General features: G+C 41.1%; 1 protein-coding gene across 1 annotated transcript in view; it reads right to left on the bottom strand.

Moving 5' to 3' along the window:
- gtf2ird1 (GTF2I repeat domain containing 1) overlaps nucleotides 1-21,517 on the bottom strand; it is a 42,168-nt gene that overhangs the window by 547 nt on the left and 20,104 nt on the right. The window contains exons 6-27 of the mRNA XM_047379255.1: nucleotides 20,755-21,062; nucleotides 20,332-20,427; nucleotides 18,715-18,798; nucleotides 17,683-17,866; nucleotides 15,364-15,389; nucleotides 14,650-14,776; nucleotides 12,916-12,959; nucleotides 12,666-12,746; nucleotides 10,129-10,281; nucleotides 7,270-7,323; nucleotides 6,869-6,949; nucleotides 5,344-5,527; nucleotides 5,125-5,186; nucleotides 3,947-4,015; nucleotides 3,526-3,793; nucleotides 3,348-3,376; nucleotides 3,211-3,258; nucleotides 3,053-3,130; nucleotides 1,116-1,308; nucleotides 860-897; nucleotides 664-773; nucleotides 1-264 (exon numbers count right to left, since the gene is read on the bottom strand). The exon at nucleotides 1-264 is cut by the window's left edge and continues 547 nt beyond it. Coding sequence (XP_047235211.1) covers nucleotides 196-264; nucleotides 664-773; nucleotides 860-897; nucleotides 1,116-1,308; nucleotides 3,053-3,130; nucleotides 3,211-3,258; nucleotides 3,348-3,376; nucleotides 3,526-3,793; nucleotides 3,947-4,015; nucleotides 5,125-5,186; nucleotides 5,344-5,527; nucleotides 6,869-6,949; nucleotides 7,270-7,323; nucleotides 10,129-10,281; nucleotides 12,666-12,746; nucleotides 12,916-12,959; nucleotides 14,650-14,776; nucleotides 15,364-15,389; nucleotides 17,683-17,866; nucleotides 18,715-18,798; nucleotides 20,332-20,427; nucleotides 20,755-21,062 — 2,386 coding nt within the window. The 3' untranslated portion in view covers nucleotides 1-195. The remainder of the gene's footprint in view (nucleotides 265-663; nucleotides 774-859; nucleotides 898-1,115; nucleotides 1,309-3,052; nucleotides 3,131-3,210; nucleotides 3,259-3,347; nucleotides 3,377-3,525; nucleotides 3,794-3,946; nucleotides 4,016-5,124; nucleotides 5,187-5,343; nucleotides 5,528-6,868; nucleotides 6,950-7,269; nucleotides 7,324-10,128; nucleotides 10,282-12,665; nucleotides 12,747-12,915; nucleotides 12,960-14,649; nucleotides 14,777-15,363; nucleotides 15,390-17,682; nucleotides 17,867-18,714; nucleotides 18,799-20,331; nucleotides 20,428-20,754; nucleotides 21,063-21,517) is intronic.

Genomic DNA, 21,517 nt, shown 5'->3' with positions numbered 1-21,517 from the left:
AGTAAAATAATGTTTCATGTTTTAAAAGCAAAACCAAGCCAAGCTTTCTGATGCACATACATTCTGCCGCTCCTCTCATTTAAAGTGGAACCTGTAGCTTTTATAAAATCGTTCTGCAGAGATGGGCACGCCTTGCCTCTGGCAAAGTCTTAGTGTCCTTTGTGGAAGAGAAACTTTGCTTCAGCCTGGGTTTGTTCAGTAATTGACTTTACCGGGAACCTGGACGTTAACACCACTGTAGTCCACCATGTACATGGGCCACTGCTGCAGGGACAAAATGATAGGACGGTCAGAGGATGAGAAAATGCTGCACACATTAACAGCATCCCATCTCTAAAAGCAGCTTTACTTCTAATCCCTAACCCCGTCTTCTGACTGATGCCTTTGTTTGAGTTTAGTCTGACCCTTTGTAGCCTTCCTGTGAACTCTGGCTAGTATCCAAATGAAAAAAAATGTCCAGCAGACTGAATTTATTACAGCTGAACTTTATTTCAAGTGAATGAGATTTGCTATAGTGATGATGGCAAGTTTAAGCTCAAAAAGACAGAATGCTGAAAATTAATGTTGTTTACCAGCTGATTTATTATTGAAAAATGTCAGAATGTATGTGTAGAAAATAAATCCGACTGTATAAGTACAAAAAAGGATGTTGGGTTAAAGTACCATAACTGGAATCTGATTGGCTGATATCCCTAGGTCAGAGGAGGCGGGTATGCGGCTGCTCTCCTGCACTCTCTTGCGTTTCCGTCGGTTAATCGAGGCGTCTGTTCCTGCTGAAGACACCAAACAGGCGGTTTTAGTTTAAAAAAGTGGAGGTTTTTAATTGTAATTGTAAAAATGCAAACTGAATTGCTCATACCTGTGTTGCAAGCCTGGCTGCAGATTTCTGCAAAAGGCCTGTGAGAGGTAAAAGGTTAACATTAGCCTGCAGGTTACTGAACTTTCTGACACCTAAAAGTAAAAAAACAGACTGAAGCCAGGTTTATTTGAACAATTTCTCCTTTTATCTTTAATGAGCTGCTTTGATGTGAAAATAGACTTTGCTTTGATCCATCCATCCATCCATCCATCCATCCATCCATCCATCCATCCATCCATCCATCCTCTGCACTCACTGGAGCTGGCTCTTGACGTTGAACGTTATTTTGTCCGCAGCTTGAAGGATTTTTTCCAGGCACACAATGTCGTAGGTGTTTGGGTTTCGGAAGGGGACGTCGTCTGGAAAACCGCTTACTTCTATGGACTCCGGACTGCCACGGATCAGTTTGTACGGGACCACGACAGAGCGGTCTAAGCCTAGGGCCTCACCTGGATCGCAGAAACAACAGGAGGCAGTTTTCTGTCAGCTCAGAGAAATTATTGAACACATGAATAAAATCCACTTGGCACTGTCAGGAACAATCATTTTAAATATTTGGAGTAGGAGCCCTTAATATGTTTTAGGGATTCTGATGTGGGAGCATGCAGATGGATAGTGACAAAAGCTGTCAAAAATAATCAACATTCAGATACCCATTGATACCATGTCTGTAGTACTCAGTCATCCTTTATATATTTTTAAACAGTCAACTATTCTTTTTCCTACAGTTCTCCAGGTTTCCTAAAAGGTCTTTTAAACTTTTCTTAGGACTTTGGCTGCTTTTTGGCTCATTATTTTATTAGTTCACTTAACCACTTAATGTGACCCCAGATCATGAGGGTCCATGTTTCACTAAGGGCCTCTTATTTTTGCTTATTTCCAGAGGAATGTTTTGGTTTGTTGAGCCACTCGAGCTAATCTGCTGCTGGTTTTCTCCTGTTAAAGGGGAGTCGGTCCTTTCCGCTGTTGCAAAAGCACTTAGGATGAAAGAGCCTGATGCTATTATCTGTCCACTGCTACCAGATGCTGGCTAAGGATGAGGGACTAAAAATACTTGTGTAGTGTGAGGGATTGCTACAAAGTCAAACTTTCAATGCAATCAACAGTCAATTGTCGCTGCTTGCTAGCTAGGAAGGAGGAATTGCTGCCAAGTCAGTGACTCCTTCCACAGGTTGGGGTTCCTTGCACAGATAATGTTCGGGATCATAAACTGAATTATTTTGTCATTTATTACATTTAGGATCAGACTAAACTGTGCATGTTAAATCTGATCCATTTACATTATGGGTATGAATTTGACTTAAGTATTTTTATATAACTGGAAAGTAATTGGACCCGCTTTTCTTATAAGGTGCCTTTGGATGACATTTGATTTGAACAGTTTTTTTTGGAAGATATTTTTTAGGCACTAGAGGCGTTTATTTTGATAGTAGGTAGACAGGAAAGAGGGGCAAAGAGAGAGGGAGACATTCGGCAAAGGTCGCGAGTCCGGGACTCGAATCCGGGACGGCCGCTTCGAGGACTATAGCCTTTATATGTGGTCGCTAACCCCTACACCAGCGTCACGCCCTGAACAGTTTTAATCATCTTCGTAAATAGTCAGTCAGTCATTTTCTACCGCTTATTCCATAGTGGGTCACGGGGGAGCTGGTGCCTATCTCCAGCAGTCTATGGGCGAGAGGCGGGGTACACCCTGGACAGGTCGCCAGTCCATCGCAGGGCAACACACAAACAACCATGCACACACTCATTCATACACCTAAGGTCAATTTAGAGAGACCAATTAACCTAACAGGCATGTCTTTGGACTGTGGGAGGAAGCCGGAGTACCCGGTGAGAACCCACGCATGCACGGGGAGAACATGCAAACTCCATGCAGAAAGACCCCTGGTTGGGAATCGAACCCAGGACCTTCTTGCTGCAAGGCAACAGTGCCACCAACTGCGCCACCGTGTAAATAAAGAAGGTCAAATCTATGATGTAAACAACTGTTATTTAACTCTTCTCAGTCTTTTGCATCTGAACCTTTCTGTATGTTACATGTAGCCGTGCTGCAGTGAAAAATGAAGCCTACATGAAGGCATCTGTCCGTTGCACAAGACCTTTCTAAATTGGCCCTTCGGATCCCACATCACAGACCTGCTCAGATTCAGATTTAGAGCTTGATTTGATGAACTATTGTAGCCCTTTTACCATATTTCTTGTTGAAAAGTTCCTTGACTTGCTCTCGAAGGACCACTTTCTCCCCCATGCGGTTGATGTCGTCGTCGTCTGTCGGCAGAGAGGCAAAAAGGAACAACATTAAACACGCTAATGCATTTGATGCAGTAGAAAAGAGATCTTCTCCTTACCGCTTATTGAGGCGTAAGCCTTCTTTAGTAAAGTGACTCGACGAGGTGCTGATAAAGGAAAATAAAAACATTAACTTTGTTCTCCACGTCTGGATTATTAAATCTAATCGGGTTCTAAAGTGAAATTTTGTGAATACCTGGTTTGGGAATAAGTCCTTGAAATGGTCTGAAAACACAGATAATGATAATAAAAACTGTTAAAATATGACCAACAGAGATGAAATCATTAAGTTGTAATCCGATACATTTTCCTGAAAGCAGGTCTGAAGGTTGTTATTTTCCATGAATATAAACCAGGAACGTTAGGCGTCCCACCTGGTGATGGTGAAGCTGATTTTATCAGCGACCGCCAGGATCCTCTCCAGGTTCTGGGAGCCAAACGTGCAGGGTTTTCTGAACGGGATGCCGGGGGGGAGGCCTTCGATGATGACTGAGTCCGGGTTGTTCTTTATCCTCTTGTAAGGCACTTGGACGGGGTACTTGATGCCCAATGCCTCCCCGTACTTCCGGTTAAATAGATCCTGGACCTGCTCCCGAAGCGTGTTGGCCAAGTCGATCCTGGAGAGCTTGGACTCCATGCACTCTGGGGACATGAGACGGAGGACACTTTTGATGCTTCGCTTGCCTTTACACGGTTTAGTTTCATGGGAGATGCACAGCTAATTAATGTTTGAACCGACTTCAGCTCCAGATCTAAGCCTCAGATCTGTGACTGAAGATCAAACACGGAACATACCTGAGAATCCGGGTCTCTTGGATATAGCTGCTGTGTCCTCTGCTGGTGCTGCGTCCTTGGCATCTAGCTCTGTGGAAAAACAAGATTTTAGTTTTTTTGTTCATTTTTGTTGTCTCCTCCGACTTACCGAGCACACAAAACGGTCTCAGCAGCGGAGCTTCATTACACATTAAAGCAGAGACAGCTGCAGGAAATCCCTGCAGGACTTTCTGTTTTGTCTTTAGAACAGCGGTTTTAAAACAGAGCCTGAACTGAATGTGACCGGATCCTTCTGATCATAGAGAGGACAGTCCTAATGATATCTGTAAAGGTGCATTAGAAGCTCCTAGATAGAGGACGTCTCTGTACAGGCTGAGAATAAACTGCGATGGATTCAAACCTATAAATATCACAGCATAAAGAACCAAGCTGCAACCCTCAGCTTAAAGTAAAGTTCGTTGTGTTGAAAATCTTAATTACATTTCTTAACATAACATGCATGTGGATGTAAATAACATGCACTTACTGTTACCCACATATTGTTCCAGTTAATTTAAAAACAAACAACTGAATAGCTTCTGCAGAGGGAACCAAAGGTGTTCTCAGCCTAAATGGAGTGAAAGGTTTCTCCTCGGGGTCACCTCTCAGTGGCGCGCAGGTTGAAAAACCTCCAAACATGGAAATCAGACGCCTGAACCATCTCAGCTGAGTCATTTTCATCCAGATCACAGAACTCCTCACAGCTTCTTAAAGGCAGAGGTCCACCACCCCATGGAGGAAACGTATATCAGCTGCTTGTATATGGGATCCCATTCTTTTAGTCATGACCATAGCTGAAATTTGAAATGCAAATGGGCCTATGAACCGAGCTTCCCTGGTTGGCTCAGATTGAAGCACTTCTCTGATTACCACTGATGAAGATGTGTCCATCTAACAGGACACTTGAACTCTTCCGCTTGCAAGAAATCCACCTTATCCAACTTAAAGTTATGGCCTAAAACTTAGAGAGCTGACTCTTATTCTTATTATTTATGAATACATTAATAAAATTAATTATTCTTGGGAAACGGGGGAACTGATGGCTAAAGACTTGTTTTAACATTCACAATTTATAAACCATAGTAATTATTCAAAGATTTTAAATCATGAAAACTGCAGTCCCTGTTCACTGCATCATCTAAGAAGTGAGAGAGACGTACCTGCATCACAAACAGGCATCGAAGGCATCTCTTGTTTGACTTCCTCAGCTAAAAGTTCAGGCCTGAAGATAAAACGTGAAACAGTTCATGACTTAGTAAAGACATCTAGACGCTAAATGTGTCAACAAGAGGAGGTGTGGGCCTCTGGAAGAATTCACAGTATAAAATAAATAAATAAAAATTAAGTGGTTGGAAGTCATTTCTGTTCACGTTCTCTACCTTTTAATAACAAACTGGATCTGACTGCTAACAGCCAGGATCTTGCGTAGCTTGGCCGCTCCGAAACAGTTGGGCCTTCGGAGGGAGATTCCCTCCGGCAGCCCGGTGACGTGCAGGTCCTCTGGGTACATCTGGAATTTGGAGTACGGCACCTTGACTGGTTCAGGAAGACCCAGAGCTTCGGCTGGAGATACAATTTAGTACATTATTACAAAAAACTTGGGCTTTGGACATTTTTATACAAGTAAGGAAAACAACATTTTTAATTAATCAATTAAATAAATTTGGCAGAGTATGTAAAATCAAAACACTAAGTGGTTAAATGTTAACGACACGTCATATTTTCACAGATGATCTGTACTAGGCCTGCGTTTACCAACACTAGTTGTTTACTGCAGCATATAAACAGGTGGTCCAGACATGAGGAAACTATAAACTTAACAGTTTCACTGCCAAATGAGCAATGTTTTCACTGAAAGCTTGTAGTTGAGATGCAAATAATGAATTTATTTATTTTCGAGTAGCGGGATAAAAAGCAGTCTGTTTATTAAATCACTAGTCATGCTGTTATTGTAACGTTCACCAACATTATTGCATGTTTGCCTGATGTCCTGCAGCCCTGTAGAAGCATCAAAGATCAGTATGGAAACCCTGAAGGACAGGTTATGAATTTTTCTACAAAAACAGGGCCAAGGTATGTGTTGGCTTCTAAAGCTTTAAGTCTAAACGTCTGAATGAGCTTTACTACACATTCATTTTAAGACCTGTTACTTGAGAACCACACATTTTCCTTCCACTAAACCTTCCATTAATATGCTTAGATTTAACTCTCTCTGAACATCCAGCTTCTTTAGCAGTTGTGGTTACCCTCCTTGTTGAGGGTGTCAGTTTCCTTATCATTGAGGTTAGACCACACCATAACACTGATGTATTATACATTTTTATTGGCCCTATGGTATAATGTAAGTTTTTAGTTTTTTATAAAATGAATTTTTGGCTTTCATTAGTTGTAAGCCATAATTATCAAATCAGCGGAAACAAACTCTTGAAGTACATCTTTCTGTGAGTAATGAATCTATATGATATATGTTTGAGACTTTGAGCTGAGTAACTAAAACATATGAACTTTTTGACAATATTCTCATTTTTTGGAACATGAGCTCCTGCTTGTTTTTATTCTGGTCTCCATATAATGGATAGATCAGCAGATGGTGCTGATGACATCCTTCATGTACTGTGATCTTCTGATCCAGATCCAGGTTGGATGTCTGGCTTTTGAAAGCTGATTCTGGTTCTTAAATAGGTTTTCATAGAAAACAATCAGGAAACAAACTCCAGCCTCGGTTTGGCTCTAGAACCTGGGCAGGAGCTTGATTTTACTGGTAAAAGCTCTAGTATGTTTTCCTGTTTAATCTGACAAAACTGAATGAATGTAAATGTTGCAGCATTAATATTAGGACATTAAGGCTCTACATGAATTGAGGGATCAGAGTCCTCCTGTGGACGAGGATTACAGGTCGCTTACCGTACTTGATGCTGAAGAGGCTCTCCACTTGTCTCCGGAGCTGAAGGATCATTTCACCGATGTCCTCCACCAGACTCCCCGCTGAACAAGTCCAACAAATCACAATCAGAGGAAGTCATGACAGAGTTAGACTGCTTCCCACATCTGAAAGTTACCTCCACCCTCTTTATTCTAAGACATTTTCGCTGTGCTACCTGGAGATGTCAAATCCACCGTTAAACTACCAGTAAGTGTGGGAGAACATCTTAAATGGATGTAGGGCAGCAGAGAGTTGAAAGTACAAGCCAAGAGTAAACATAACCAGGGCATCTGTCAGGTAAATTGGGTCAACTTTTGGATTCAGATACCAGTGTGACTTGCTGACAAGAATAAACCAGATTAACCCTTGGAAGGAGACCTACCATCAGTGGCTCTCCTGATGCTTTGAGAGGCTCCACTGGGGGACAAAGCTTCAACTGAAAGACGCAAAGAGAAAACTGTGAGCAAAATACAACTTCTTTAGCATCTTCAATGCAGAGAGGTCTTTGAAATTACAGAAAGAAAGTTAATTCACAGACTGAGCACCCTAAAAGACAGAACCATTTCATAACAAAAGGTGAATTCATTTATCTGACAGACAAGTTGATTTCTAACTAGTTTATAGGAGATAAATGTAAGAGCTGCAAAATGGGATTAAAACGATTCAATTTAACAAATCAGCGTATTAGTAGAGATGTTATTTAGTGATGCACCAACTAAGTTTGAATTATTAGTTATTGCTCCGTCTCTTTAAACTGTAACACAGAGGTCCAACTGCTGTCCAGATCTGAACCCAAATACAGTTTTAGGTAGATTTTGGAGACAAAAAGTTTTCTTTACATCTATGTTTTCTTTTGTTTACAGTAATCCATTTTTTTACAGCACTGTACGGCAATCAATGTGATGGAGAGCAGGATTTCTGCTGCAGAGGAAAAACAAGGAAACAATAACGTAGCTTAGAGCTGAAGTTCAACTGGCCCGTCTTTAAAAACAGAAACTTTAGAGAGAATTTAAAAGGTTTCATCCACAGTGGACTGACTCCTGTTTCACAGTTAAAACCCTGCTTATTTCTTACACTCAGAGACAGAATGTTAAATGTTCCTATACATTTAAAAACAACCCATTTGAGCCATTATACCAACTACAAACTGAACTGAGGGCTCAGAATACAAACAATTAAAAACCCAGTTTGAAGATCCTGATGGAAGTGAAAGAAGTAGATCAACCTACAAAAGGAGCCCAACAGTAAAAACCTCTGCTTTATCTGTGGAAAAATACTTAAGGATCACCAAAATGACTAAACATCTCAATAAATATTTTAAATAAAAATCCATATTTGTTTGTCCTTTTTATCCTTTAAGACAGGGGGAAAGAATAAAAAAAAAACACAAACCTAATATCATCTACATACAATAAAGAGAATTATAACCTAATTAAATCAGATAATCAACTGTAACCTGGGTTTCCCTGCAAAGATATTTAGAAATAATAAAACTACATTCAACAGTTTCAGCACTTACCTTTATTTTTCTTCCTTTACTGGTAAATTGTGAAAGAAAAGAAAACTTAAAGAAAGAACAATCAAGTAAACCCAAAAAGTAATCAGCTCTATAAAGCAATGAAAGCCATGACCAAGATCATTTTGAGTAGACTCCTGAATAATCGCCCATCTAAGCGTTAGTTTAGGTTGAAAACATGTTCAGGTTTATTCAGAAATGGGGATTCGGGGCGTCCTCGACACCTCTGGCTGCAGATTCCTGCAGATTATGACTTTAAAGTTTCTGCAGGATTGTTGATCAACCAAAACTTTCCTCATTAAAGATTTCTTGGAATTTCATCCCACACATCCGATTTCTTAGTATTGAACATATTTTTGTCAGATTTATATTGACGCACCCTAAAGTAGAACATGTAAACATCCCTGCTGAAATATCAGATTTATTTTAAATCTCTCCACGAACTCTGGCTTTAGGTAGAAAATTATGTACTGAGTCAATATCAGGAAAACCCTACCAGGACATCTGAACTTCATTTCAGGTTCATCCAACTCACTGTAACCGATGGCCGGTGTAAACTAGAGCTGCAACTAACGATTATTTTGCTAATTGATTAATCTCTCGCCTGTTTTTTCGATCAATCAATTAATAATCGAATAGCAAAAGGTGCTTAATAGGAGATTTTTACAGAATTTGAACCAGGTGAAGCTGAAGGTAACCTTGAGGAGTTCTGGATAGAGAATATTTAGAGACAAAGAAGGTTTTTCATCCTAAATGCAAAAAGTAGATAATTTTTTAACAGTTTTGCCCTAATTACTGCAGTGAGTGATTGAGTCAGTATACTCCAGCTATTGATTATTTGATTACAAAATTATCGATTAATCGATTATCAATTAATCCGATTAATTGTTTCAACCCCAGTGTAAACTCAAGGACACCGAATATGAAATTAAATCAAAAGGAGTTAGTTTCAAGGTGAGCTGCTGTTTGTTTTTTACCCTCAACGAATTTGGAAATATGTCATAATCAAGGTCTCACTTCCATGTCACAAAAACCTGGGTTTTCAGCAGGGGCGTGTACAAAGATCCTCTCTCTGTATGCAGACCTATTTTCTCTGCGAGTTACACCCAAATGAGCGTTATGTGGGCACTAGAAAATACTAATAATAAAAACACCCCTGGAGGAGATCTGGAGCCAGAGATGCCCCACTACATCTGATAATCTAAAACCCCAGGAGGTGCATTTGCAGTAAAGGAGTGTACTCAAATGTTCTTGGTAATGCTACTCAACCTAACGTGTCAGGGAGAAGCCACTTGTAAGTGGAGGGCAAGGATTTGGGAGTGTTGACGAACGTCTTCCTTATGCAACATATAACACTCCAAACCTGCAAAATGCACAATGCACCATTTCTGATCAGGATGAGGTTTAATAGTGACGCAGTGACTCAGTTCAGACACTTGCAGATGATGCATGGTGCTTTTTACAGATAAGAGCTAATCTTCAAAGGAGTGGGGGCTACGGGAGGTTGAATCGGGGATAGGACTATTTTTAGGGTTGGGGTTGAGGCCAGCTAGTGACTGAGGAGGTTTTAGTGAAAAAAGGAACAAAAATGTCTTGAAAATGTGGTTCCATACGTGCTTCGTTTTGTTCTCTACAGAGGGCCAGAGGGTACGGAGGCTGTTGGGAGGAGCTGCACCATGAGGAGGTAGATTATATGAAGGAGTGAACTGATCAGGATGAGTCTACCTGAGTGGTTTTCCTGTGGGTGGTGGGGAGCTGGAGGAGCCGGAGGAGCAGGGGCCACAGAGAGAGCGACAGGCGAGGCCGTGGTCGGACACGGAGCAGCTGAAACCGGCTCGGCCAAAGACTCAACAGGCTCCTCCCCACCTGTGCCAGCATCTGTAAAAAAAAAAGAAAAAGATAAATCCCAATTTTTTATATTATTGCCCATTTTTATATTTTATATTGATTAAACGAAAGCTGATAAACTGTAATTCTGCCCAAAGACACACATTATAATTCTTAACGTAGTATCTTCTTGTTGTCGGGGTATTTCCTCTTGGAAAAGTTGTATTTAATCAACAGGACAAAAACTAAAGTCAAATAAAGCATCTTTGCAGAGGCACTATAAAGTTAATCTTATGTTGTTGGTTTAGTCCGTGGAGCTTCCTAGATGAACACCACCCAATGTGAGGGCCTCCATCTGTCACTCCATCGCGTTATAAATAATTAAGGTTGTCCTAATGCCAAGAAAGAATGACAATGCTTGTTTCTTGTTTGACGAATAGAAAACAGCTTTCAGAAATTCCTAACTGTGTTTAGACAAATCTTTGTTCAAAGCAGAAATACCTAGCTGATGTGTGATCCGTATAAATATTTCAAAGTGTGAATTCGGGATGGTCCAGCACAGTCCAGATTACTGAGAATAGTGATTTGAATTAGCAAAGAATCAGTAGCTTTATTAGATTGTCCCATGGTGTTTACACTGGAGACCACAGAGGGGAAACCATTCATATGACCTGGACATGCAAACAAGCATTAAAAACTGGAACTGACAAATATGTTTTTGTTGACATGGCGCTCCCTCAAGACCATGCCGCCCTGGGCAGGAAGCCCTATCGTCAATATCAACAATCAGCCCGTGCTGACCCATTATTTGCACTAATCCCCCCACTCCCCAAATAATGTAAAGCCCTTAAATGTAGCTGCTGCATTCTGAGACCTTTACTGATTGTTTAATAGCTGATTATTAATTTTTGATTCAACATCTTGGACCAATTGACTTTGTTTTAGCACGTCAACTAAAACAATGCAGTGTTGTCTTATGAAAAGGTCAGGTACTCACAAACATTACTAAATCTAAATCAAATTATCCGAAACATTAAAAGGACACAAAACGTGGTATCTAGATGAGCTACATCGTCTAACATCAGGACGGATGGATGTAATGACAGCACTGTTCTGGTCTGCAGTGGTGAAGATGTACTGGTCTATTCTCATTCCACCTCACTACTATGGTTATTGGATATGGATCATGACTGAAAGGAGGTACTGGTTTCTCCAGGTACTGGTTCAGGCTTAGCCACATTGGATGGGCCAAAAGGTGGTTTGGGCATCTGATCAGGAACCCACCTAGATTCGCCATTAGGTGGTTTTCTGGACACTCCATACTGGGAGGAGACCCCAGGGAGACAGATTTCTGAAGTTCATGCGGCCTTTGCATGAATGTGGGATTTAATAGCTTACTGTATATTATTCGACTTCTCTCAGTTCCTTTTGGAGTGCATCTGGAACATCGGAAGCACAGTTTTTATCCTGTACCACGGCCCATCCATTTTCTATGCTCGCCTAATCCTGTGCAGGGTCACAGGGGTCTGGAGCCAATCCCAGCAGTCAGCAGGATAAACCCTGGACAACTCACCACTCACATCTAGGGTCAGTTTTCCAATCAACCTAAAATACGTGTCGTTGGACAGAGGGAGGACACCGAAGCACCCACAGAAAACAAAGGCATACCCCAAGAGAACACGCAGACTCTGCACAGAAGAGTTCCAGCTCAGATTTGAACCAATAACCTTCATGACCGTGCAGCTGTGCACCAAAGCCACGCGACTTCCTGACATGTTGAACGTATTCAGTTTTGGTATACAGCACACGGAATACGCCAGAGCAATCTGACGTAAAATCAAAGACAATTAAAAGTATTCTAGAAATGATTAACAGAGATTTATATCAGTAAGGAAACAGGCACGTATTTATTTACAGTTCTTCCAAATGATTCACAGAATAGTAGGGAAACGCATAGCTTTGCTTTATATTAATTCTGTGGGTTCAAATTCCAACATGGCGTCATTTAATGAGAGAAATAACTAACAGAAAATTATATTCTTCTTGCAAAACGTGGGAAATGCTGCTGGCCTTTTATGCAAAAAATAAATAAAACATAAAATACCTTTAGTATTTAATTTTCATCACAAGATCCTCTGAAAGAGGAGGAACTTCCTGTTCAAGCAAACTCCGACCTGCGTTGTAAAGTTTTTGTTGATTCAAATAAAAAGTCTTAACAGCAGACAGTTCTCACTCACCTAAAGATGACAAATCAATTTACCAAATCCAATGCTATCATTTTAATTTCCAACCAATAGCCTGTCTGGAAAAGATAGCAACTATTTGTGGACCTGTGATGAAGCAGGTAGACAGGAGCATGATCTATGTAGAAGTCAGGCTTTACAGAGTAACCTGTGGCAGGTGGTTCTGAAGAGGAATCATCTTAGCTCACTTACCAGGCACTGTAACCTGAATGATTTCCCCATCTGGAGGCTCTGTTTTAATCCTTCTCAGAGGAACTCCGTCTCCTGAAGGACCTGCGTGATTTAACAGTTCGATCAATATTTTCAATCGTCGTCGGGGAGTTTAATGATTTTGTGATAAAAGATCTAAAAAGAAAGCATTTCCTTTAACTGGCAGCATTTTTCAAACTTTTTTGATTACTTTAAATAGTATTAAAAAGAGTTGTTCTTATTAAACCAGTACCTGCTTCAGAGTCAGCCTGGGGACTCACACAAGCGCTTGTTGATCTATGAGAAAGTAGAGAAGAAACTGTGTCAGTATTTATTCTACAATAACTAAAGTCGGAGGCAAAATTGAAGAAGTAGTTCAGCAAATGATTCTACAACCTGCTGAACTTTTAGCAGCATGTTCTCTCTGTGTTGGTTATCTGACTTTATAAATATGTCGCATCGTGACGGAGGAATTATGGCCCACTTGTCTTTGCAAAGTCGCTGCAGTTTATTGAGGTTTGGAGACATTTGTTTCTGCACAGTTTTCCAAAGGCCCCACTGCAAGGTTTCTCTCAGGTTGAGGTGTGGGCTTTGAGACTTTTCCTTTTCAGCCTTTCTGTTGTAGATTTGCTGCTGTGTTTTGGATGACTGACCTGTTGATGATCCGGTTTGGGCCAAACGTCAGCTGTCTGACAGATAACCTCACATTTTAACTTTAGAATAATATTGGCATAAAGAGGAGTTCATGGTCAACTCAATGACTGCAAGGTGCCCAGGTGCTGTAGCCCAGATCATCAGCCCTCCCCACCGGGCTTGACAGCTGGTATGAGGTGCCTATAGACTATAAACATATCACATTCGTAAAGGGAAAAGCTTCCAAATAAGCCGTATTTGTTCAGTCCAGCGGTGTACAGAGCCTAAAGTGAAGCTTCTTTGAGCATTGGATGGTCTGATCTTGAGGTGAATTTGCTGTGATGTCCACTCCTTGGAATATGGGCCGATGACCAAAATCTCCAGAATATTTCCAGAATCTTTCTAACACAAATAATGATTCTAGATCATGTTGAACGGGCCTCCTAACCCCACGTTTCCCAACCGTTCTTCCTAGGAGCCCTTCTTATTCACAGAGAAAACAAATTGTGCACCAAATACTGCTGAGCTTGAATGCGTACTGGTGCTGTACTGAATCCACAGTTCGCCACTTCTTATGTTTGGGAGACTTAGTGTAACATCAGTAAAATGAGATTTAACGTCCTGAATGGAACTGCCAAGAATGGATACGTCCTCTATAAATGTTGCACCAGGACACACCCATGAACCACCCATCCGAACCCATACCAGACCCTGGCTTTGTAACCCACACTGTTGCTTTCCCGGAATCTGTGCTACCTGTGCCGATTCTGGTTCTGAAAACCAGCCCGTTTATGTCCCCTAACTCCTCCTGTTGCACGAGCCTGCAGCGATCTGACAACAGATCTCTGCCCATCGACCCAGCAGAGTCCAGAGTGTGATTAGAAACAGAACATTACCCTCCGATTGTTTCCTAGTGGTTATGGTTTAAAAGCCACAGACTGGCATCAAAACTGTGACCCACAACTGGGAGAGAAGGGAAAAAGGAGAGCACTGAAAGAAAGAACAGTAAACTAACTAAAGACACAAGTTTTGACAATTTTATAGGTGTTAAGCTCTGAACCCAATAAAAATCATTTCTAACTCAGAAGAATAATCCACCAACCTTTCATAATTAAAGTCTGTCAAATGTGGTAATGGATTAAACAGCTTTTATTAGCTGCAAGGTGCGGCTTATGTTTAGTTCTCATCGAGGAGACAATGACGGTGTAATACGTTGTGTCCTTGTTGAAGTTGCATTGTCACGATACCCACGGTTATAATAACTTCTGTGAGTACCTAATAGTAGGACCAGTCACCACATTAAGGCTACAAGCCATTATGTTGCATAGTGCATCTCTGTGAGCTGAGAGCCAACCTGCTGCTGTGAGCGTTGCTGAGCAGCTCGGCTGCGGTGGGAGGGATGCCCAGACAGTCGGAGAAGCCGTCTTCAGGCGTGTAGCCCGGGTCAAGCTTGCCCTCCTCCCTGGCAATCTTGCCTGCAGCTTTAACGAACAAGACACGGAGGATAAACAGACAAAGCATCCTGTTAGCAGAGAGCATGTTTGGGGAGTCAATGTAGAAATAAAAACTTGACAGTATTTTCTTTGCTCTCTGCTTACACTGATTAATTGTAAAGACACTGACAAGTATTCCATATTTAACGCCTGGCTTGATTTTATCACAGACAGAAAGCTGCCAAAACCGGTGCAGATGGCCAGACTTTATCGTAAAATAAAAAGTGACTCAACAAATAAATTATTTAATTTATCAGACGTGCAAACCCTAAATTCATACTGCAATAAATCTAACATTTATTAAGCTTTAAAATTAATTTCATTTTTTCTTCATTATCAGTCATGACGAACAAAAGAAATTAACACAAAAGCTAAAAGGTTTCAGTCATTGTTCTGTAGAAACTTTGCCATCCTGGAAATAATTTGCCCCCATTTTCAGCTGCAATTAGCAACACTAATTTTAAGAAGTCATGGAGACAGATTAGCAGTGTTTCAGTAATGAGGACCCAAATAACAGCTCGTTGATTTCAGGGAAAATGGCATTAAAACAGAAACAGAATTAATTACAGCCTTACCAGTAAAAATCCTCTCATCAAACATTCTGCAACAGGAAAACAAAAACAGGCTGTTAGTCACTGAGTTCAGACTGCTTCAGCTTTCAGGACAAAACAAATCAAATCAAATATTCTGATGCAAATGCATTAGATGGGAAGGAGCATGTCATTACAGGCTCTTTAAGTACATTAGCAGCTGTTTAGATGATCAGTCTCACCAAAAAACAATCATGTTCTTTTATTACAGCTGAAACAACCTGATTACTATAGCTCTCTGGATGTAAAATATACTCCTAAATCTCTCTGCCACATGCTGCTCCTCTCCCCTCTTGCGGTGATTATAATTAACTCCAAGGCAGGTATTTCTGTGACTCATGTTTATTTACACCTGTTTGCAAATATTCCAAAGCAGATTTAATGACGCTGTGTTTATTTTACTCATCTATGATTATTTTGCCAGCTGTCTTATTAAAGCTGAATGACACAGATGTTGAACTTTGTGGCATCAAGAAAATGACAAAGAAACAATTAAAAGGTTTAATTCTGAGACAAAAGGATTCACTAAGTTCCTGTAGAACATCAACATAGCAGCAAGGAGAAATCCATCCATCCATCCATCTCTCCATTCTTCCGTCCATCCATCCATCTCTCCATTCTTCCGTCCATCCATCCATCTCTCCATTCTTCCATCCATCCATCCATCCATCTCTCCATTCTTCCGTCCATCCATCCATCCATCCATCCATCCCTCCATTCTTCCGTCCATCCATCCATCCATCCATCCATCGATCTCTCCATCCATCTCTCCATTCTTCCGTCCATCCATCCATCTCTCCATTCTTCCGTCCATCCATCCATCCATCTCTCCATTCTTCCGTCCATCCATCCATCCATCTCTCCATTCTTCCGTCCATCCATCCATCCATCCATCCCTCCATTCTTCCGTCCATCCATCCATCCATCCATCCATCGATCTCTCCATCCATCTCTCCATTCTTCCGTCCATCCATCTATCCATCCATCCATCCATCTCTCCATTCTTCCGTCCATCCATCAATCCGTTCATCCATCCGTTCATCCATCCATCCATCCATCTCTCCATTCTTCCGTCCATCCATCCATCCATCCATCTCTCCATCCATCTCTCCATTCTTCCGTCCATCCATCCATCCATCTCTCCATTCTTCCGTCCATCCATCCATCCATCTCTCCATTCTTCCGTCCATCCATCCATCCGTTCATCCATCCATCCATCCATCCATCCATCCATCCATCTCTCCATTCTTCCGTCCATCCATCCATCCATCCATCCATCTCTCCATCCATCTCTCCATTCTTCCGTCTATCCATCTATCCATCCATCTCTCCATTCTTCCGTCCATCCATCCATCCATCCATCCATCCATCCATCTCTCCATTCTTCCGTCCATCCATCCATCCATCCATCCATCTATCCATCCATCCATCCATCCATCCATCTCTCCATTCTTCCGTCCATCCATCCATCCATCTCTCCATTCTTCCGTCCATCCATCCATCCGTTCATCCATCCATCCATCCATCCATCCATCTCTCCATTCTTCCGTCCATCCATCCATCCATCCATCCATCCATCCATCCATCTCTCCATTCTTCCGTCCATCCATCCATCCATCCATCCATCCATCCATCCATCCATCCATCCATCCATCCATCCATCCACGTGTGAACAGGCAGCTGTGCCGTTCATGTGTGAAAAGGGCTCTAATGTGGTTTAATTATTAGAATCAGAAAGGATTCAAGTTAAAACATTAAACTAAAACTGAGTGAGTAATTTATGTGTTACCATCCAGATCTGTGGCAATAAATAAGAATAAAACTTTGGTTTTAAGTTTAGTGAGCCATCCCTTTAAGCTCACAGTCCATTTGTTTTGGCAAAAACACACATCAGGGCTTGCATCTGAAACATTTCACAGAGGGAGACAATGGGAATGTAATTTAATAGTGAATTAATCACATTTTCAATCTTTGCTAATTATATTAACACTAATGAGCTGCCTGCAGGAGTGGTAAAAAGATGCGTTATCTCAAACAAGGCATGGTGGCTCATTTAAATCAGCTTGAACAAATGGAAGGAAGAACAACCATTAGTGCAGCGTGCTGGTGAGTCCCAGTCGCTCGGGACAGAAATGATTCAGCAGTCAGCGGGACAGAGAGAGCTGAAGGAAGCAGGCATTCACTGGACGGATGACTAAGGCTGGGAGATTCGTTTTACTCAATGCAAACATAGTTTATAATTATACATAATGAAGCTGTCATGAAGGCATGAATGAATAGTTTCTTTAAAAATCTGTTGATTACCGTTTGATGATAAATCGTATCCCGTGGCGTTCGTCCAGGATGCGTTTGAGTTTGGGTACTCCGTATGTACACGGCCTCTTGAATGGGATTTGATCTGGGATGCCGATGATCTCCACGGCTCCCGGATCGCAGGCGATTTTGCGGTAGGGGACAGGCACCATGTGATCGAGACCAAGGGCCTCCGCTGGAGAAAGAACAAAATTAAGTTTAGTGCTTTACCTGTGCTCAAATGTTTGTTTTAGGGCTGCTGTATTTACACAACACTGCAATTTTACTGACGTCGATCAAACTCTCCAGTCCCCTTACTTAAAAATTAGGACCAGCACCCTGATCTTTCACTCCACAGGTGTTGTCCAAGATCTTCATGCAACACTGCAGAGGCGCTTCGACCATGACAAACCAACAACTTCCCGAGCCTTCAGAGTCTTGTCCCTTTCTGATTTGGTGACCTCGGCAATGGGTAGCTATTGACCTGCCTTCACCAGACTTGGTGACTGCATTAAATCAATACTATTACATAGAAACTCATCCAATCAGGGTAGGACTATACAACAGTAAATCCAAATGTTATAAAGCATAGCTTGCCATCTGTTATAACTATTTTTTACTCCCTGATCTAAGACGGTTTAGAAGGCAGAAAAACTGTGAAATAGTCCTTTTTATTCGTTTAACGCACTTGCCAGAATCTCACAAAACAATTCATGAAACGGAGAAAAAGTGATGAAACGTGCTAAACCACAGATAAAAGACACCACTTCAATTCCTAAAGTTCTTAGAGAGTCAGATTTTTGCCTTCTAGGTCACAGTCTGGAAACTCAAACGCTCTAAAAACATTTTTCTTCATTTTCCACATCTGAAAACAATGGTCTGACTTTTCTAGTTTTACTGAAAGAACAGGAGAGATGATCAAACAAAGCACTAAACCCCAAACTATCAACAACAATTTCATCCACAGGCTCACAAAAGAAACTAACTGCATAATATCTGCAATACTAATGACCACTTCTTCTCGAACTGCAAACGGTTTCTTACCGTATCGACTGTTGAAGAGGATCTGAACACACTCCCTCAAAGTGTTGATGTCTTCAGTTTCCCGAATAAATGAGTCCCATTTTTCTGCAGAAGAAAATCCTCTCAATGCTCTACATACAACATCGTGGTTATTTGATGGTTGCTGTTAATTAAACCTTCAGAAGGGGTTTATTATCCCAGAAAGTCAAAGAAAAACCTGGTATTAATCTTTTCCTCGCACCTAATGCCAACTTGGTAAACCAGAGCAATCTTCTTAAAGGATTACTGCTGGCAGCTTAGTAACTGAACACAGGTCCATGATGGTCTCCATGAACAATACATGGTAACTCTACATGTCTGTCTGTAAATCCAGTCAAATACATGAGATTGTTTTCACCAGCACAAATCACAGATTTCATCTATTATCTAAAGCATAGACAACAGGCATAAAATTGCTTAACTGTCACTTTCTTTATTTCTTATAACTGACCAATATGAACTGCAACCAGAGTACTAAGAAATGTGCAAGCTGTAATTTATGTGGAATAAACTGTGAAGCACATCTCCAGTGCGGGTTTTTAGTTTATGCTCTCTTCCACCTACATTTGGTCCTTTTAGTCCTGCAGAATTTCAGAGATTGACAGCACTGTGTCACATCTGAAGATGCTTGGTGGATGGAGAATAAGACACAGTGTGTTTCTGATTAAAGAAAATGTAGACTATTTTTTATGCAGGACGTTTAGACATATCCTCACAAAATCCTTGACAGCCCAGCTTATCAGGTCATCAAATTATGAATGTTAAAGTTTGACATGCAGTGTAAATGTTTCTTTACTGTGACATTGTTCTTCCTGTGCCATTGAAACAGAAGGCAGATGCACCATATTATGAAGAGAGTGTGAGATTGAGGCGAGTCTGGGGAGAAAGAATGTATGGAAACGTGGAAAACCGCATAATGCCCACTGTTAAATACGGTGGAGGATCTATGATGCTGTGACCCTGGGAACATTGTCAGAGCACGTGGCATCATGAAATCTTAAAAATAGCAGTATATTTTACAATAACATCTGGTGGCCTCTGCCAGGAAACTGAAAATGGGTCATCGTTGGGTTCTTCAGAAGGATGATCCAAAAACAGATGGCCAAATCAACTCAGAAATGGTTGTTCTGACATAAAACCAGCCTTCTTCTATGGCCACCTCTGTCTTCAGACCCAGGACTGTACATGATCTCGAAAGATTATATAAAGAGGAGCCTCTTTGTATGCTCCAACTTTGTAAGATGGTATAGGAGAAGACCAAGTACTGATCTATTGGCAAAAAGCTGTAAAAAGTATTGAAACCAGACAGAATGGAACCAGTGATTTTGTTACAGCAGTTATCTCTCAGCAGGATTTTTCTGCACTGAATCAGTGTACTCAAAATATACCTGGTTTAGTTGAAATACAGGAGAAAAATGATAATAACAATGTAATACTGCATGCCATAAATCAGCATGCCTTCCCACATGTACTCAATCAGAAACATGTATGTGGTGCATTTACTTCAACACAAAACAACCGCTTCTTAACAATCATTCATTCATCTTCTATACCGCTTATTCCATAGTGGGTCACGGGTCACAATCAATTAAGACTAACCTGATTTTTCATGCACGATAGAGAAGAGCAGCCTCTTTGAGATGTGAATACCAGGTGGACTCTGACCCTGCTCAGCAGGTAGTCTTGTTGGCTCATCTAAAAGTGCAAGGTAAATTAAATAGATTCAGCTCAATTAATTTAAGGTAGTAATGTTAATTTAGCACCCACATATTCAGCATTCCAACTTTCATTTTCTTAATTACCTTCATTATAAATCTAGAAGTGCACTACTCTGCACTAATAGAAATAATTAAAGCTGTTTTATTGGCAGTTGAGCATTGCTTTCCAGCATCTCAGACACAGACGTCAAAGTGAGGGTTTAAACATATTTGGGCTGTAAGTACAACTAAAAAAGAAGACTGCATTTGAGACATTGGCTTAGTTATCACTATTCACATTGCACAGTCTAAACCCCAAACTAACCAGTGTTGGCACTGTCCTTCCCAGAGAAGCCCTTATCTGTCCAGTTGGCCAGCCTGTCCTTGCCTACGTTGAGGAGAGGTGCAGGTTTGAAGTCTAGCTTGCTGTCAGGGTGGGGTTTGGAGGACATGGGCATCCCGTACAGGAAGTTTGACAGAACAGAGTTGCTGGAGGTGGCAGGACTTGGTGAGGTGACAGCCTGGCAGATTGTTTTTCCTGCATTATGGCTGCTCTGTGTCACGATGGCGGTGGAGGGGTTGTTACTCACTTCCGTGCTTGGCTTGGCTTCTCTGGACAAATCCTCTGCTTGTCTGCACAAAAAGTCAAAAATCACAGCTGTTACTAAGGGAATTTGTAGGTTAGCCTGTATTTAATACCTTTGTTTTAGCTTCCTGCATCTATTTCTGTGCAACACTGCAGTTTCTCTGCATGTATTTTCAGATCATTAAATTTAACTCTATTGTACAGCGGTAGAAACAGGAAACACCCAATTTGTAGTGAGCTGACCATATGAAAGCTCACCTCATTATACATAGAGGGTGAAAACCAGCTCCACACACAACAGAAAGCTGAACAGCCAGAAATATTCATACCCCATACATCTGTTCCCATGTTACAACAACAAACTTTGATGTATTTTAATGGGATTTTATATGATGGACCAACACAAAGCAACTCACAATTATGAAGTTTCTGTAAGCTAGGACTTTTAAAGACCATCATAGTTTAAATTTAGGACATATATGAATTACAAATACCTATGTGT

The sequence above is a fragment of the Girardinichthys multiradiatus genome, chromosome 11 (genome assembly GCF_021462225.1).
Source record: "Girardinichthys multiradiatus isolate DD_20200921_A chromosome 11, DD_fGirMul_XY1, whole genome shotgun sequence".
Lineage (NCBI taxonomy): Eukaryota > Metazoa > Chordata > Actinopteri > Cyprinodontiformes > Goodeidae > Girardinichthys > Girardinichthys multiradiatus.
Note: the sequence above shows the minus strand (reverse complement) of the source record. Positions and strands in the feature narration are given on the sequence as shown.